This window comes from Meleagris gallopavo, chromosome 2, assembly GCF_905368555.1.
Source record: "Meleagris gallopavo chromosome 2, MGAL_WU_HG_1.1, whole genome shotgun sequence".
In the NCBI taxonomy this organism is placed as follows: domain Eukaryota; kingdom Metazoa; phylum Chordata; class Aves; order Galliformes; family Phasianidae; genus Meleagris; species Meleagris gallopavo.
This window is the reverse complement of record NC_139405.1, coordinates 105,205,771-105,224,104: the sequence shown is the minus strand read 5'-3', so window position 1 is coordinate 105,224,104 and position 18,334 is coordinate 105,205,771. Positions and strand designations below refer to the sequence as shown.

Genomic DNA, 18,334 nt, shown 5'->3' with positions numbered 1-18,334 from the left:
AAAGTTGTTTTTCTGACCTCTATAGAATCATGGTGAGCAGTCAGTGAAACTCCGGAGTATGAATGCAGTCACTGCATTTTGTTGTCAGTTTTGTTTTTTTTTAAAGATACCCTGTTAATCAGCATGCTTATGTAAAAACATATCCTGACTTTCTGAGTCACGTTGAAGTCTTAGCACGTTTCCAGTCATTTGGAACTCTCTTCATAGTTAGTAAAAAATAGTATAATGTGACCAGGCTTTCATCAGTAGTTTGTTTAGGATGAGAGGACACAGCTTATTTGGGCCTACTAATGGGACAAAGCCTCTTCCTCTTTACACCTTCTCTGTTATAGGCAGTAGTAGCCTTGAAAGCATTTCCTTCTCTCAGTGTGCAGAAGAGGATAATCTCACTTGAAGGAAACACTAGGACCCCACCATCCTTCCCCTGTGTCCTCCCTCCTGCCAGCACTGGGATTTAAGTGCTGTCACATTGGAGTTAGCAGCACAAGCAGGAATTAGAAGCCATGGGGCGGGAACAGGGTTGCTTTTTTGGTATAAATTACAGCTTAGAGTTTTCTTGAAGTTTTAAGTTACATATAGATTATATCTATAATCTACAGAGTTATGTTACGTCTGAGAGTTAGGTCTGACACCGTTAATTGTTCCCTTTACTTCTGTGTTCTGGCAAATGGTCTCTATTGGAAGTGTTGCCTCACTGTCTGCTGAGTTTGGAATTGACACCATTGCCTGCTGGCACCGAAGTGGAGAACTGGAGTTGACAGCACAGGTTCAGACGTGTCACTAAAAGCCTTTTAAGGCATATTCTTTACATTAACCCACAAAAATCGATGCGAGCCCTTTCAGTGCAATAGCAGCTGGAATTATGTGTATCTAATATGGCATAATCATTATGTACATTATCACAAGCAGATTCAATATTATTTTTTATTGCATTATTGGCATTTCATTTTCATGGACACACTATGGAGTGTCAAAGATTGTGATAAATCTAATGTAGTTGGTCTGGTCCAGCAAGGTGGTGCACAGTGTAAACTTCTATTGAAAGTGGTATGGAATTCCCCTGCATGTTCATGAGAGCAAGATCTTAACTAATTCAGAATGGCATTGAGGGACAGTGAGCAAGGCAACTAACTGTGCAGTGACCTTCTGAGTTCAGCAGAGGAGATGTCTTTGGCAGTGTCTTCTGGTAGAAGGGTAGAAATCTTTCCTGGTTGGTGAGACCAGAGAGAGTCCATCAAGAATAAGTAACCATAAAATATCATGCAGGTGGCTGCAGTTGCCTTCCTTTGTTTGAGTGGTAGCTGTGGGAGATGTATCCCAGCCCAGAGTGAGGCTAAAATTTAACTTTTCCCCATAGCCATACTTTGCCTGCAAGTGGATTTTGTCTCTTCAGGATTGAATTATGCTGAATGTTGAGTATCAAGAGTATATATAATTTAGTGTAAGGTCACAGGTCACATAAGAATAATTTCTGAATTTTTAGTGTGTGTCTTCTAATAGACAAAAGTGGACATACATTTTACATCCCTCTTTAATGAAATGCTGGTATAAAATAAGTCATATAATCAGCCTTGGTGAAGAAGTGTGCACCTCTATGCACAGTCAAAGTAGAAGCAATGTTTACATGAACATACTACCTGCCAGTGGCCAAATCAGCACAGTATTTCTTCGGGCTGTTAAATCATTGATACTTCTGCTACATCTGTGGGCCACGGGATAGACACTGCAGAAGGAAACTCCTCTGTCCTCAGGAAAAAGGCATGGCATGGATAGAAGGTGTGCAACGTGATACTTGTGATAACCACCCTCAGTGCTTCAGCCACACAGCATGGGATTGTACCTGTGACCGTAGGCCACCAGTACAACATACACAGCAAGGCCAGTGGTCGTTGCCCTATGAAGATATGAATCTCAGTGTGACTGAGTTTAGCCTCTAGCACAGTCTTCAAAGAGAGATACAGGATAAAGCTGCAGTGCTAGTGCAATTCATGTGTGGAAGGTGATAAGATGAGTCATGTTTTCCACTGACTTAAGAAAATACTTGTATGTTTGGCTTGATTTTATAGCTACAGTAAAAAGTTAGGATATATCAGTAAATGTTTATTAAATAAAATTTATCAGTGTTAAGGAATCTAAACCAATATATTATTTCTACCAGCAGTAGCTATTTCCCATTTCACCAAAGCCATCTTCTGACAAGGCTTGCACAAAGAATCTTAAATGAGCATTTGAAAGTCATGACTGTAATGCTGTGAGTAGAAAAACAGGATTCACAAGTCAGGGGAGGACCCTGTGCTGATCTGAGATTCATGAGCAAAATGGAGAGCTTTGAGCCTAAAGTCCTTTGCATCTCACTTCTTTCAAAGAAAATCCACTGAATTGTTGGGGAAAATTCAGCTGCACACAACAAGACAGTGAGGTACTGGAAATCAAAGCTGACAGTGATTTTCAAAAGGAAGCTGACTGGAAGCTAGTGCAGCCAAGATACGAACACAAGAATGAAACCCTTCCTGATTGCAGTGCCACATCCTCAATGGACGATTGTCTTTTCAGTTGTTCAACTCATAAGGCCATGAAATGATTAGTCTATAGAGAATACCACTTTGAATCCAGTTACAGTTCCATTGCTTGTTTTGTACTGTAAATATGCAGGTAAACAGTTGTTTTTATTAACAGATAAAGGGGTTACTGCTTTAAAGTGTTCAATGTGTTTTCCTTGTTGATCACTGTATCAGTCATACACTGCAGTACTCTTGGTGCAGTGCAGAGAAACCTATGTGATGACTGTCATGTAACTTATTTTATTTCACTGTACTCTGTTCCAGCCCATGGACCAAGCTTCTCTTAAAAACAGTGATGTTCTCATCCTGACGGGTCTTACACAGATCCCTACTGCTAACCCAGATGGCATGGTAGGAGAGTTCTGCAGCAACTTGGGTAGGTCACTGAGTGAAGTCTTGTGTGTATTTTATTATTTTATCTTCTTACTCATTGCTTTGGGTGGGAAGTAATTCTGAGATTCCTGGAATTGAATAACTTGTCCAGCCATATCTTCTGGCATAAAACTAGCTGTTTAGATTTTACGATGTGCTCCTGATGTCATTAATACAGTAAGTGCTTAGAGAGACACAAGTTGTACCTAAAATGTTTTGGAATGGAACAGGTATTACAAGATTTAATCATTTGCTACTCTTGGTTTGCTAAGTATGTCACTTAGCTGCCAACAGACTGCATAGGTACTGAAGATTGTTCCCATCTGAAATATTGCTATTTCCTTCCTCTATATCAGATAGTATAAAATCTTTACATGCTTTTTTATGACATTCAGTTTTGAAAACAAGCACATCTGCTTCTCTTCTTACACCTGATTTTTAAATATATCAAAAGCAAATAGCACAATCTCTGCTTAAAAAAATATATCAAGATATATTTATAGACTCCAGAAATACAAAACCTAATCAGACGCTTTCACAGCTGGAAAAGCTGATAATTGCAAAGCTGTGATATCAGTGTGAATGGCAGCATTTTCTAGCCTGATCAGAATGTCACATCCAGTTCAGTTCTCTCCTTTTCTCCCCTTCCCCCACTTCAGTTCTTCTGTGCTCTCACCCTTCTGTCACCAGGCCACTTTCTAGTGTCTGTCTTGCCATGTGTTGCCTTTCTCAAGAGAACTAAAACACTCACTACAGGAGAACTACTAAAAAGATTATTAAAAGGCATTAGAAGTCTAAATCAGAGGATCTTCGCTGCAGGCAAGCGTTCTGGTCCCCATTGCACAACTGAGAGAAATTTGAGCTATTGCATTTAGATGACTTACCCAAGGTTGCAGGATAAAGATGAGAATGAACTGAAGTGTAAATAGTTCTTAATCTTACTTTTAAAAACTAAATGTACCCTTGGAGAATTTAAAAAAAAAAAAAAAAAAAACCACATCAATTTGCTTTTTCTGTTTTTAAATCCTTGTGCATATTCACAGATGCTGAATATAATAATATTTCAGAGTCTCAGTATGGGACTGCTGCAGTAGTGAAGGGAAATAATAAAAGGGATGTGGTAGATTACTCCATTGCCTGCCTTCTCCAAATCAAAATCAAATACCCCTAATTAGGTTGTGTTTTGGTTCAAACAGAAGCCATAGGTCCTAATGTGAGAAGTAGAAGGTAAAATTGTGTGGGTTTTGTTTATGTGAAAAAGTGAATTATGGAGTCAGGATGGTTACCTGTGATATAAATACCTATTAGTGGGGTGCATCTGGGCATTTTATAAAGATGATGATCTCGTTATACCAAAGATCCTATCTGTCAACATCCTGGCTCCAGCAGGGACTATAAGCAGATATGTAGAGAATAGTAGAAGACTAGGGTGAGATTGTATGAACCCCTCATGATCTCTTAGCCTTGAACTATTTTTGTTTCAGCAATTTCCTCAATCAGACATGGCTTTTGGACAGTTAGTAATGCTCAGTGGATTTCATTTCCAGGAATTTATTCGACCTCCTCCTGGAACTCTGTAAATTCTTAACACCTGTGACTTCCTTTCCTAAGTGATGCCTATGTTTACATGTGCGTGTGTGTGCATTAGAGGCTGTGTTTTCATTGTTTATAAGCTTTGTTAATTTTATTACAAGCTGTGGCAAATAGGCTTTGGTGACCTTGTGCTACATGCAGATGTGCTGCCCTTCTCTTTCTTTCCTGGACCTTTATGGGGGCTACTGTCCTCCCGACAGATGGTAGCATGATCACTTCTATCACCCTGAACCACCAAGGAGAGGCTGAGCAGCAGTGTTACTCTTTCTACAGGAGAGACTGAGGAGTGTTTGCCTTACTGCCATCTCTTCTGCAAGATATCCACCAAATCGTGTTTTATCAAGCGACTTGGTGGTCACTAGTGCCTTAAACTGCAGCAGCTGTTTGCTAAGTAAACAGAAGTGGGGCTGTTGTTAATTAAAATGCTTTTAAAATATTAAAGCTGTAGTTTGGGCCAAAGCAAAATCCAAAAGATGAATGCATATAAATAAGTGTGTTACATATGTAGATACAGGTGGGTGTTTATCTGAGCAAGTTGTTCTGGTTTTCAGAAACATTCTGAACTATTTTGAGGATTTTGCAGTATATCTTTGAGCCAAATTCTATCTTGAAAGAGATAAATACAGAGAAATTAGAAAACAATTGAACATGGAAGGAAGATAGCTTAAATTACACAAGTATCCAGAATTTGTGTAGCAAAAAAAAAATGCATTGACTTGAAGAAGTCAGAGTCATGGAAATCATAGAATGACTTGGGTTGGAATGGAACTTAAGGATTATCAGGTTCCAACCCCCATTGCCACAGGCAGGGTTGCCAATTGCTAGATCAGGTATCAGACCAGGTTACCCAGGGCCCCATTCAACCTGGCCTTAAATGCCTCCAGAGATGGAGCATCCACAGCATCTGTGGGCAAGCTGTTCCAGCACCTCGGCTCTCTCTCAGTAAAAAAACTTCCCTGAACATCTAACCCTAATCTCGTCTCCTTTAGGTTAAATCCATCCCCTCTTGTCCTGTCGCTATTTCCTCTTGTAAGAAGTTGATCATATTTGTAAACTCCATTTAAATATCGGAAGGACACAAAGAAGTCTCCCCACAGCCTTCACTTTTCCAGGCTGAACAAGCCCAGTTCATTAAGCCTGTCTGGACTCTTTCCAAAAGCTCTTTATCTTTCCTGCATTCGAGTCCCTAGACTTGAATGCAGTACTCCAACTAGGGCCTCACAAAGGCAGAGTAGAGGGGAATAATCACCTCCCTGTCCCTGCTGGCCGTCCCTCTTCTGATGGAGCCCAGGCTACCATTGGCCTTCTGGGCTGCAGGCACACACTGCTGGCTCACAAGAAGTTTTTCATTCACCAGGACCCCCAAGTCCTTCTCAGCAGGACTGCTCTCAAGGAGTTCTCCCAGTCTGTTTGCATATTGGGATTACCTCAACTCAAAGAAGTACAAAACTCTGCACTTTGCTGTGTTTTACCTCGTTATGTTCACAAGCGCCCACCTTTGGAGTTTATCAAGGCCTCTTTGGATGGCATCCCTTCCATCTGCTGTATCACCTGCACTGCTCAGCTTGGTCTAATGGACAAACTTGCTAAGGGTGCATTCAATCCCATCATCTGTTATTGATGTTAAAGAGTACCAGTTCCCAGACAGACCCCTTGGGGACGGTGCTCATTACGTAGAGCTGTTGACCACAACCCTGTGACCTTCCAACCAATTCCTTATCCACCGAATAGTGAAATCCATCTCTACCTAATTTAGAGATAAGGATGTGGTGGGGGACTGTGTCAAAGATCTTGCAGAAATCTGTATAGTAACTCTGTGAAGAATGCAGTGACAGAGCTGTCTCTTCCCACTACTACTTAAACATTCACCCCAACATCAAGAGAAGAAAACAGATCCATTTTCTTATAGATGAGTAAAGAATTATTAAGATTGGACAAGACCTCTTAAAACTGTCTAGTCCAACCATCCAAGAAGTCCAAAAACCAATCGGTTACTGTGAAAAGCAGTAATGTAGGCAAGCTGAGCACCATAGATTTCATGTTTTCTCATTCCCAAAATGTTTGTCTAACTTCACAAGAAGCTCAAAATACACTTGGTAAAAAGGTAGTCATCAGAAATTTATCAAAATAGTGTATCAGAAGGTAATGTCAGTTTGTGACTAAGTGTGACAAATTTCACCTTGGTCTCTGTATTCATCCCAGCACGTAGAGTTGTAGATACTGAGTTCCATTGTCACGTGCGTGATCTGCTCTCCATGTTGTGTGTGCTGCACTGAAACATGCTTTGCCTTGTCACTAAGTTTAGCACTAACACCTTTTTTGTGGTACAGCACTGCCATACCAGCACTCTGCAGCTTCAGAAAAGCCGTTGTATTTTTACATTGCTTTCGGCATCATCAGCAAAATTACCAGACTATTGGCAAGGACAGCTTTGGGATATTTTGCGTGCATGTTCGGTCATGCCTTTCTGTGTGCACATGTTTATATAAAGCATAAAAGAGCACAGTTTGCTTTTTAGGTGCCAACTTGACCTTGCAGTGGCAGCTGTTTGAAAAGCAAGTATCTCATTGTAAGCTGTAAATTGAACAACTTGTTATGGAGCTACTGAAGGAGACTAAATTTGAAATGCTAAGATTATTACACAACTTATTTCAAGAGACTGCGTCCATCAGTCACAGAGATAAATTGGGCTTTAAACAGCTTTCAAATATACGTGTCCTCTTACTGACAACTGTAGGAAGTTGTACAGAGAGCCAGATTGGACCTGCTACTTGCATGGAAAGCAGTGTGCTTGTACAGGTGTTCATCTCTGTTTTGGAGAAGCTGGGAGGTAGTCCTTCTCCCTTCACATAACCACAAAGAGCACCCTCAAGAATTTGTGCCCACTGTCTGTGGTGAGTGAAGACAAATAAAGTTGCACCAAGGAACTGACTAGTATATTAAGCCAAAAGATTGACACACAACCTTGCTAGGGGTGGGAGAGTTGTGTTGCTGTCTTCCCCTGTCCAGAAGACCAGGAGCATTCACCAGGCCAGTTTCAAAGGTGCATTGCTATGTGGCCAGGAATATGAGATTCAAGGGGCTATCTAGCATGGGTTGTTGGGCTCATCTGTGGATGGAAGAGTATTCCACTCCTTGGGTTGTGATTTTATTTAGTGTAAAATACTTTGTAATTTTCCTGGGAATTGAAGTTCGAGTTGGCATCTGCTCAAAGGCCTTATCCTCTATTATTTTCTCTTTGGCCCCAGGAATCTTGAATGTCTGGTTTTCAGCAGAAAAAACTTGAGGTTCCCATAGCAAACCAATGGCTTCAGGGAAGGGAGAGCTGAAAATTCAAACTCTGAGGCTTAATAATGAAACCCACATTTTTCATAGCCTACACAAATTCTTTAACCAGTCCATTATTGGATGAAATCTTCCTGCTGCCTCTTGAAATTGAGGAGTTCAATATTTGTCTTAACTGGGTGAATTGGTGTCTGAATGAAAGAAGAAGGTACCTTTTCCAAGGATCATCATAGAATCACTTAGGTCAGAAGGGACCTTAAAGATCGTTGATCTCCAGTCCCCCTGTTGTGAGTTGTTCACCCCATCACAAAATCAGGCTACCTGTGCAGCACCTCCAGTGATGGGGCATCCACAGCTCTTTCGAGCAGCCTGTGCCTGTGCCTCCCCAGGAGACACATCTCTTGCTGTTTAAGGCAGTATCCTCATTCAGGGCAGAAGTGCAAACACACCTTTCCTTAGCATTTTCTACTGATCACTTCTCCACTCTGCATCCCCCTCTCTGTCCGTGCTGCATTCTTACTACTGTGGATACAGGTATTTCTCTTTCCTTTCTGTAGATTTTTGGATGTATAATGAAGCAATGTAAATTCTGCTTTTGGAGCCAGAGGCTTAACTTTTAGCCCCCAGATGGCTTTGAAAACATCGTTCTTAATCTCCTCATTCCTCTCTTCACATCCTGTTTATAGATGGGATCGTTTAGACTTGCCTATGTAAGAGGGATAATATAACACATTGCTGGGATGCTTTGTAACTTCCCAAGTTCTAGGAGAATGTAAAGCATTGCTTTTCAGATTCATAATTATTTTGATGGTAGGGTTTGTATGTGACTCGGAGAAGTCCTGAACAATAAACCCACTCCACTGCAGATAATGTTGTATAATACAGCTTTGATACAGGAGATGTCTTTGGCCACTGTTGTTGAGAGCAACGTGTAATAGGCACTGGCTCCTAAAAGAAGTTAAGCACCTAAATGCATGTAAAAAATCTCACTTTGGAGTCTGTGCATTTCCCTGGACTCCATAAAACCTTTAAACATTCAGCCATAAAAATCTTCTTTGAACATGTAGGTGGTGCAAAAAGACCCTTAATGTGCTAGATCCATACCCCAGCAAAGCTTGTCAATAACTGAAATCAAGGAAGTGATTACGATGAGATTTAATATGTGCATTTTCAGGCTCTTTCACAGCTTTTTGTGTAATGCCTTGACGCATAATGTTCCTGCTGCTGCAATGCAATTAACATCAGTAGATGGTTTTACCCCATGACCACAGATGAAATCTTAGCGAGGCAGCTATTGCTGGACCCATAAGGTACAGCACTTTGTAATTCATTTTGCTAAAGCCCAAAATATTTGCTCTGTATTTATACTCAGATGAGTCTCGATTACAGAGATTTTCTTTTCCTCGTCGTTTTCTCTTATCCAATGCTGTCTACAGCTTATTGGGGTTTTAAATTGCTCTTGTTATGTTGAAAAATATTTAGAACTTTTAGAAAGGTGAAGCACTCCCCTCACCCACTTCTAGCTCTGAGGGCTGTTTGTTTGTAATACCTGTACCTTCAGCCACTCATCTAGCACAAGGAAAACTGAGCACAGAACTGTTTACCATCTTTAGTGCTTTCAGGTGAGCCCTGTGAACTGCTGTCCTTGATGTCTGGTGCACAGGAAATAGATGGAGCAGGGTTTACTTTGATGTTTCATGTCACGCTGACCATTTGTCTTCATGTGCCAGTGCAAGACTGCCCTCTCGTGTCAGGAGTTTTACATCTGCCTAGTTTGGTGTGTGCCCCCAGCTAACGGAGTATTATAATCGTTCACTCTGCTAAGCCTGGAGAAGGCAGTAAAGAAATGTATTTACCAATCAGAAGTGTTCCCCTGGTTCATATGCATAACGTGTTCTGTTAATTTGTTCGGTAGTTTTTGGTTTTTTTCTGTACCTTATGCTAAAGGTACTTTCTCTATACATTGTACTAAAGGAACTCAACGTTTTAATTTGAACCCTGTTAATTGTTTTTTCTCTCACCTTTAGCTATGACTGTCCGAAATGGAGGAAATGTGTTGGTTCCTTGTTACCCCTCTGGAGTAATATACGATCTGCTGGAGTGCCTGTATCAGTATATTGACTCTGCTGGACTCTCCAACGTCCCTTTTTATTTCATCTCACCTGTTGCCAACAGTTCACTTGAGTTCTCCCAGATCTTTGCTGAGTGGTAGGTGTTAAAGGGCTGCTTTATCAGGCTCAGTTCACACACTTGACTATGGGGAATAGATGCATGTAGGTTGTGTCTACTTGATACTTCATTAGAATTGTGAACATGTTTACAAAGGTGTATGTGCTTATGTAAATAGGTCTTCTATAATTAGGGAAGCCTTGTTTCCTGTAGAACGTGCAAATTCAAATAGTATGTGCTTTTTAGTACTTGCACTAGTGATTGAATGATATACATAACTTGAGTGACTTTTAAGTGTGCCTGTTTGCAGGTCTCATCCAGTACTCCCAGCATGGTACCATGGTCTCTATATAAGGAAAATAGATTTTTCCAACTTAATTTTGTTGTGCCAACTTAATTTTTCTGTGCAAAAAAGGCCAATATCCTGGGCTGCATTATAGAGAGTATTGCCAGCAGGTCAGGAGAAGTGATACTTCTATGCTCAGCTCCCATGAGGATACTTATGGAATGCCGTGTTTAGTTCTGAGTTCCTCACTACAAAAAAGATATGATTGTACTGGAGTGAGTCCAGCTCTGGGTAACAAAGGTGTTCTTTCATGTATGTAGAGGCTGAGAGAGCTGGGACTCTTCAGTCTGGAGAAGAGAAGGCTCAAAGGAGTATTTTCAATGAGTAGAAATACCTGATGGGAGGAAGTTAAGATGAAGGAGCCATACTCTTCTCAGTAGTGCCCAATGAGAGAAGAGGTAATGGACACAAATTAAAGCACATGAAATTCCATGTGAACAAAAGAAATACACTTTCTTTTAACTGTGCAGTGGGTGGTTAAACACTGGAACTGGCTGCTTAGAGAGCTCATGCAATCTCCATTTATGGAGATATCAAAATCTTGCTGCATGCGATCCTGGACAAGTAGCTGAACATAGTTGAACAGAAAGTTGGAATAGATGATCTTAAAGTGATCCCTTCCAACCTCAGTTAGTCTGTGAGTCTGAGCCATGAAGAAGAGATCCCAACCACTTGAGATTGCTCCCAGTTTTTTAACAAAAGAGGAGCTTTCCTTTCTTCCTCTGGTGGATTGTAAGGCAGTTCAGAGTGCAGTGCACCATTGAAGCTCTTCTTCTGCATGCTATGTCTGGCTGGGACAATTCAGCCACCCAGCTGTTCAAACCATTTACTTAAATTCTACTTGGCTGTAGAGGCTAATCTTCAAAAGTCAGCATCAAAATTATAGCTGTTTTCCAAATACTTGTGTGTAGGGTAAACTTTTTACTTAGGTGGAAATGACAGATGTTGTAACACCTGTAACATAACCATTTGAGGTCAGAACTGGGGCTGATTTTCAGGGATTCCAGCCTTTCAACTCTATTTAGTCATTTAAAAGAAATTTCCCATTCTTAATATCTCTTAGTCATGATTAAATTTAGTTTATAATAAATTGAAGAATATATGAGAAAAGGGTAGTGTTTCCCAGAGAAAGCCACCAGGACATTGCCACTACAGATAACTTTAACATCACACAGACCTCTGACAAAAATCTTTGTTTATCTTCTGTAATAGGATGAATCAGAGCTCTGGGTAGAGCTGATCAACAACTTTCAGTATTTACTATTTAAAAACAAAAGATCGATGGAAAATAGCAAGGAACAGTGAGCATTATGCTAGGATGAAGGGCAGTTTGCCAACATTATATCTGCAATAATAAAATGCATAGGGGAATTAGATTATAATAAATGAAAGAACTAAATCATTGAGAAGTAGGATGAGGCAAGTGGAATTTCTCTGTTGAAGGATAATTGGGCTTTGGAAAAATTGCTGGATGTTAGTTACAAGTTTGTTTTCAGCAGTAGCAGGGCTCTGTTGCATAATGCTTTCACTCCTGGCACCTTCTCCAAGTGATCTGGCTGTGATTGAGTCATTGTGTCCGGTAGGTATTGGCCATGTAAACAGAAAGACAGAAGCAGCAGAGCAAATTAGTGACTTTGCTCCTGATGGCACAGACAAGAGATAGCTTTCTCCAGGAAAAGTTAAACAGTAGGTGGCAGCAGATACTGCAGGATGTTTGCAGCTCTCTAACCCTACTTGTTTTCCTTTTCTTGTAAAGGTTATGTCATAACAAACAAACAAAGGTGTATCTTCCAGAACCTCCTTTTCCTCACGCTGAGGTAAGTAAACCATAGTCTTGCTGTTTGCTAAGATCTGAGAGTGAGTATGTTTCAGGAATGCAGTTTCCTGTGGCTGTTGTTTTTCTAAGGAGCGCTATTTCTGAGCTTTGTGTCATTATTCATCCAAGTTTTTTTCCCTCTTCTTTCTGTGATTAATTTAGGAGCGTGGGAGCAGAATGAATGATGGTGTTCCCTCAACTCAAAAAATTACCATGATATTTCAGCATATAACTTACGTATGCTTGCCTGTATTTCTTCTCCGCCCGCAGAAGGCTGTTTGGTGTGCACATGGATCGATGTTTGCTCTTATCACACTGCAACCACCAATATTCCCTTCGTCCACGCAGTTTATTTCTGAGTCTGTAAAACTAAGAGCTTGTTATCAGAGACAGCTTAGTCATCCCAGCTCCTACCCCTTTTACTGAAACAGGCACCATGATGTCTGCTGCAGGAGAAACGATACCTTGAAACAGGGAGCTGATAGAAGAAAGTTGAAGCTTGCAGCACCAAGCAGTGCTGTTACTGGCAATTTTTATGTGAAATTACTCGAGCTAGCATCTTAGTGAAGAAAAGAGAAGTGAGGTTCCTGTCTTGAAAGAGGATCTTCCCTGCACTGCACTGTGGGAGCATCATTTCTGCATTAAAGTACATAGTTTGAGGGCCATCCAGACATTTAAATAAACACAGCGTAACTTATGCTTTCAGTTATCTCACCTGTCAAGGAAGGAAATCTCCTGTTTCCTCCACTGGGAACAAGTAGATTTGTGACTGAAGTAAATTAGAGGCAACCGGGAGAGGAAGAGTTGGGACTGAGAAGGGATTTTAGCTAACTCCTACCTGCTCCGGTGAGACAGCGAACCCCTTGGGGTGTGTGATCTCAGGAAACTCTTTTAGTTTGTGAGATCAAAACTTTCTGGTGGGATGTGGAGAAAGTAGCGTTTGCAGGTGTAAGAGAGAAATGCTTTTTTCCCTGTGAGGCAACTTGTGCAGGGGCTTGTTCTGAAAATTGCCTCTACCTGTCATATTTATCATCTGGGGGTGCTTCAGAAGCACTGTTAGAAATAGGATCTGATCAGAAGCCCTTGCTCTTTCCAGATGCTTGAATATATTTCAAGGATGATGCACAATGAATGATGAATACTCTGTTACCAAGAATAATGCAGATTGTAAGGCACCCCTCTCTTGTAATCAAAAATATCATTCACACCAGTAAATCAGTTCCAAAGCTTGATCTCTGAGTAGAAGTTTCTGTAGCTGTGCTGCCGGCTATGTTTTGTAATTTCCCTTGCATTTCTGTTGTTCAGGGTATCCTTGCTGATCCACAGAGTCTGTGGCTCACTGACTTTTACATTTTTCTTAAGACTTTGCTTCAAAATTTTAATTCAATGGAACTGGCAGATTTGAGTGAAAACCCTTCCAAAAATGAGAAGCCCTAAGCCATCATCTTAAATGATGGGTCTTTGTGTTTATAGAGTGATAACTATGTCCTCTAATTTTTAGGACATTTTATGTGCTCCTGAGGCTTTTTGATAATGAGATTTTGCCAAATGATTGTTTAGCTGTTGAATGCTCAGTGCTATGTGTATATTGAGGTAATTATCTAGGAAAGGACTCACAGCAGTGGATAATGGATCAGTTTCCTCCTGACAAAACGAAGTGCACGGAGGGAATGATGTGACTATCACAGGTACAGGCTTTGCTTGACAAGGCCAAATCATGCCATGAGGCTGGGGGCATTTTACCATGTGATATACAAATAGCTTTATTTAACCCATGGATGTAATTGCTAGGAAGCCAGCCTAAGGCTTCCTAAATTTTTGCCTAAATGACACAATACTGTGCATCCCCACCCTTGTGGCTCCCAAACGATTAAATGACTGTTAAATGCCCTTAAATTATTAAACTATTAAATACCCTTTGGCATTTCAGTGCTGAGCTGCTGTCTGAAGTATTGCACATTTCACAGCAAGTCATCTAACACAACTGAGATTATCATTTTGAGTGCTTGCTTACATCTGCTGCATAAACACTTGAAAATGAAGCAACCTGCACTGACCCCCTCCTGCCCTGCGATGATCTAAGTGACCTAACAGTTCTCATTTTTTGTTCCTGATACATATTGCCTGTTTTGCAAAACCAGTTTGTGTGTTGGCGGGCAGTGGCCCTAGGCACACAGCAACACTTTCAAAAGCTTGCCTAGCAGCAAAACCAAAGGAAGCTAGTACTCAGGCAAAAGAGGACTGAGCCTGCTATTTCATTCTAAGGTCATAAATCACTGAAGTTTAGACACGCTTGAGAGCACCAGATCAGATTGCTCCTTTCTGTTTTGTGAAATGCACGGCTTGGTTTTAAGCAGTCAGAACATACTGAGATTTCTGTAGATGGCTGATACCTAACACAGCCCCACTCATCAATGCAGCACCAAGATGGCCATGTCAGGTAAGCAGTGCTCACCTGATGCTTATGATTCCTTGTTGCTGCCCTGCAGGGGACAGCTACCATCAACCTTTTCCTCTGATGACTGTCAAGTGCCTTAGGTTGCATTACAGTGAGATGCACAGCTGGTAGTGGTTAATGTTGTTCTACTGCTTCCAAGGGGAGGAGCTGGGTTTCTCCTGTGAAATACAGAGATAGAGCAAGCGCTGTAAATGAGGGAGGAAGGCCACGCAAAATCTTGTAGCTAATGCTGTATAAGTAGCTTACATAATGTGAAACTTCTGTATAACCTTTTCTCAGCATAATCTTTAACAAATTTATTTTTCCCCTGCTATGTCCATGCACACCAGACTCAGCTGCAGTGCTGTATTTGGTGTAATTTTACCAAGCAGAGTGGTATTCATATAAGGCCTGGCCTCAAACGTGGCTATGGCCATACCATCAGTCTAGGAAGAAGCAAGAGCTTGGACTCATGGCTTCCTGTTACTAGGCTGGAGCCTGAACCAGCAGTCAGCCCTTTTTGTCATAGGTAAATACTGATACAAAATCTGTGACTCTACAACCTCACAGCGATCAGCTTTGGTTTCTAACGCTCAAAGAAATTTTTAATGAGTACCAGAAACAGTGAGTGATCATGTCTCTTGGATAGGTTGTTAGTGGAGAATTGCCTTACATTTTTCAAATTAATGGTGAGCTTGTGCTGTGTAAACTCTGTGGAAATTGTCCATCATGAAAAGATTTGCTTAGCTGCTCACTTGTTGGAAGAAAATAAGGAATTACTCAAACGTGCCTTTCAGTTACTAGCAAGCATTAATAATGTGTCTGGCATGATGCATCAGAGAGGGACAGGCCAGGAAATAGGTTTCTAATTATCCACGGAACAGGTCCAGCCCAGCATGCTGTCTAGTCCTGAAATTTGATGTTCTTATTAGATGTACAAACAAAATTTAAAAGCAAACAAGGAAAAAAATCCTCCGAGCTGCTGATAGTCTTTTGCAGCAACGAGTTCCAGTGGTGCCTCATGCGTAGCATGAAAGAGCATCTTATTCTTTTCTCCGTACTAAGCCTTCTAAAGCTTTTCATTCCCTTTGCATGGAAGATTTCCAGGTTTGTGATTTATGTTACCTGCTCTGAACTCATTCCTTGTTCTGCTGTAGTGAACGAAACCAGACACACTGTTCAACTCTGCAGAGAGCCCAAAACACTTCTATTCCCTCCAGATTACTTGCTCTTTAATGGAGTAGTAGATGTTCAACATATCTCCTCCCACACAATCACAGTGCAGAATTTATGACTCTTTGGGGTGGCAATTTGTTTCCTAGCATTCAGTCTGAGTGTACAGGGAATATGCTTTCCCTCTGCAGTGAGCAAGGAATGTGGGCTTAAGTGCTTCAGAGATGTAGGTGGAATTTGAACATCAATTCTTATTAAGTTAATATGAATGGGGTGTCCGAATTCTCACACAAGCTTTTGAAGTCTCAGCTGCAGCCAGTTTAGCTGGTGCACTGCTAAAAGAACTGCTTTATAAAGGCATTTCTCTGTGATTGCTGGGGTGGGAGCGGCTGTGACGCTGTTGGAGGGAATTTAGGATCTGGAGTCAAACTACATGCCAGCCAGTGATTTCTCAGAAGAAAAACTGGAGAAATATAATGGAGAAACAGACAGGGAAGGGATGGATCTCTGTGGATGGCTCACCTCTATGCTTACAAAATACTGGCAGTATTTTTGCCAGTAATTAATATATAGGCATTATCATATGATGGGGAAGAGGACCTCCAAGCTTAAGGTTCCACTGACTGGAGTGCAGTGGAACATAAATCAGCAATTTATTTTTTTAGGAATGCTATTATGTTATTCCAGTATTCCCAAACCAATTCATGGTGAATCATAGAATCGCAAGGTTGGAAAGGACCTACAAGATCATTTAACCACCCTCCCATCACCATTGCTACCACGAGCACTAACCCATATCTCATAGCTCCTCATCCAGGCACCTCTTGAACTCTGCCAGGGACAGCGACTCCACCCCTTCCTGGGCAGCCATTCCAGTGCCTGACCACTTTCTGAGAGAAAAAGTTTTTCCTCGTGTCTAACCTAAACCTCCTCTGGCACAACTTTTGGCCATTTCCTCAGGTCCTGTTCGTTGCCTGGGAGAAGAGGCCAAACCCCTCCTCACCACAACCTCCCTTCGGGAAGCTGGAGAGAGCAATGAGGTCTCCCCTGTGCCTCCTCTTCTCCAGACTGAACAGTCCCAGCTCCCTCAGCCGTTTCTCATAAGACTCGTGCTCCACACCCCTCACCAGTTTCATTGCCCTTCTCTGGACATGTTCCAGGGCCTCAATGTCTTTTTTGCAGTGAGTGGCCCAAAACTGGACACAGTACTCAAGGTGCAGCCTCACCAGTGCTCAAGGTGCAGCCTCACCAGTGCTGAGTACAAAGGGATGGTTACTTCCCTGCTCCTGCTGGCCACACCATTTCTAATGCAGGCCAGGATGCCATTGGCCCTCTTAGCCACCTGGGCACACTGTCGGCTCATGTTCAACTGAGCATCAACCAGAACCCCCAGGTCCCTTTCCTCTTCACACTCATCCAGCCACTCGTCCCCACGCCCATAGCGCTCCATGGGGTTGTTGTGGCCAAAATGCAGGACCCAGCACTTGGCCTTGTTGAACCTCATCCCATTCACCTCAACCCAGTGATCCAGCTTATCTAGATCCCTCTGTAGAGCCTTGCTACCTTCAGGCAGATCGACACTACCTCCCAACTTGGTGTCATCTGTGGTGCTTCACCACATCCCAGGAGGGCAAGGGAATATCCCATCCTAACACAGCCACAGCTAAGGAATTAGAATCATAGAATCGACGGGGGAGGTTTAGGTTGGATATTGGGAGGAAGTTTTTCAGCCAGAGGGTGGTGAGGCACTGGAACAGGTTGCCCAAGGAGGCTGTGGATGCCCCATCCCTGGAGGCATTCAAGGCCAGGCTGGATGTGGCTCTGGGCAGCCTGGTCTGCTGGTTGGTGACCCTGCACATAGCAGGGGGTTGGAACTGGATGATCATTGTGGTTCTTTTCAACCCAGGCCATTCTATGATTCTGTGATCATTAAGGTTGGAAAAGACCACTAAGATCATCTAGATCATCAACCTGCCACAAGCATGCCCACTGAATTAGCCACATCCCTGACCAATTTAACAGGAACCATAGACCCATGGATTTTACATTCTGCACTATCCCTTTTGTGAAAGCAGAGACTATACAAATGAATAGCAGAATTGTTCTCACAAGGCACAATGAGAAGCTTTCACTCCTTCTCCTTTCTGCTCAATGTTTACATAGCTGATTCCAGGCTATGAGGTAAGTGAATCCTGACTTTACAATACTTCTCTAAATGGCTGCAACAGAAATATTTGCAAGGTGATTTATATTGATCAGAATTTGTTGGTGGAGGAAGAGTTTGAGTTTACTGTCCTCTTACTTAGTGTCTGTTAGCAACATCAAGGAGAAATGGCTATGAAAAGCCTGTTTTTCTGACAGAAAATGGCCAGGAAGGGAGTAATATTGATTCTGTGGTCTTAAATGCTAGCATTTATCTTCTTTGTCTTTGCTTCGCTCTTCCGTATACCAGTTCCTGCATATCACATTCAAAGCAATAAATACCTGGAACTAAGTGATCATATATATTATATTTTGTTTAGCACTGTACAGAATTAGGCCCCTTTTAGCACTGGTCTTATGAAGGGAGTGAGGGAGAGAAA

The 18,334-nt window shown here is 41.7% G+C and overlaps 1 protein-coding gene across 1 annotated transcript in view; it reads left to right on the top strand.

Annotated features, from left to right (window-relative positions):
• Positions 1-18,334, top strand: part of INTS9 (integrator complex subunit 9) — a 71,052-nt gene that overhangs the window by 25,831 nt on the left and 26,887 nt on the right. Inside the window, exons 9-11 of the mRNA XM_010708087.4 lie at positions 2,826-2,937; positions 9,839-10,019; positions 12,083-12,143. Coding sequence (XP_010706389.1) covers positions 2,826-2,937; positions 9,839-10,019; positions 12,083-12,143 — 354 coding nt within the window. The remainder of the gene's footprint in view (positions 1-2,825; positions 2,938-9,838; positions 10,020-12,082; positions 12,144-18,334) is intronic.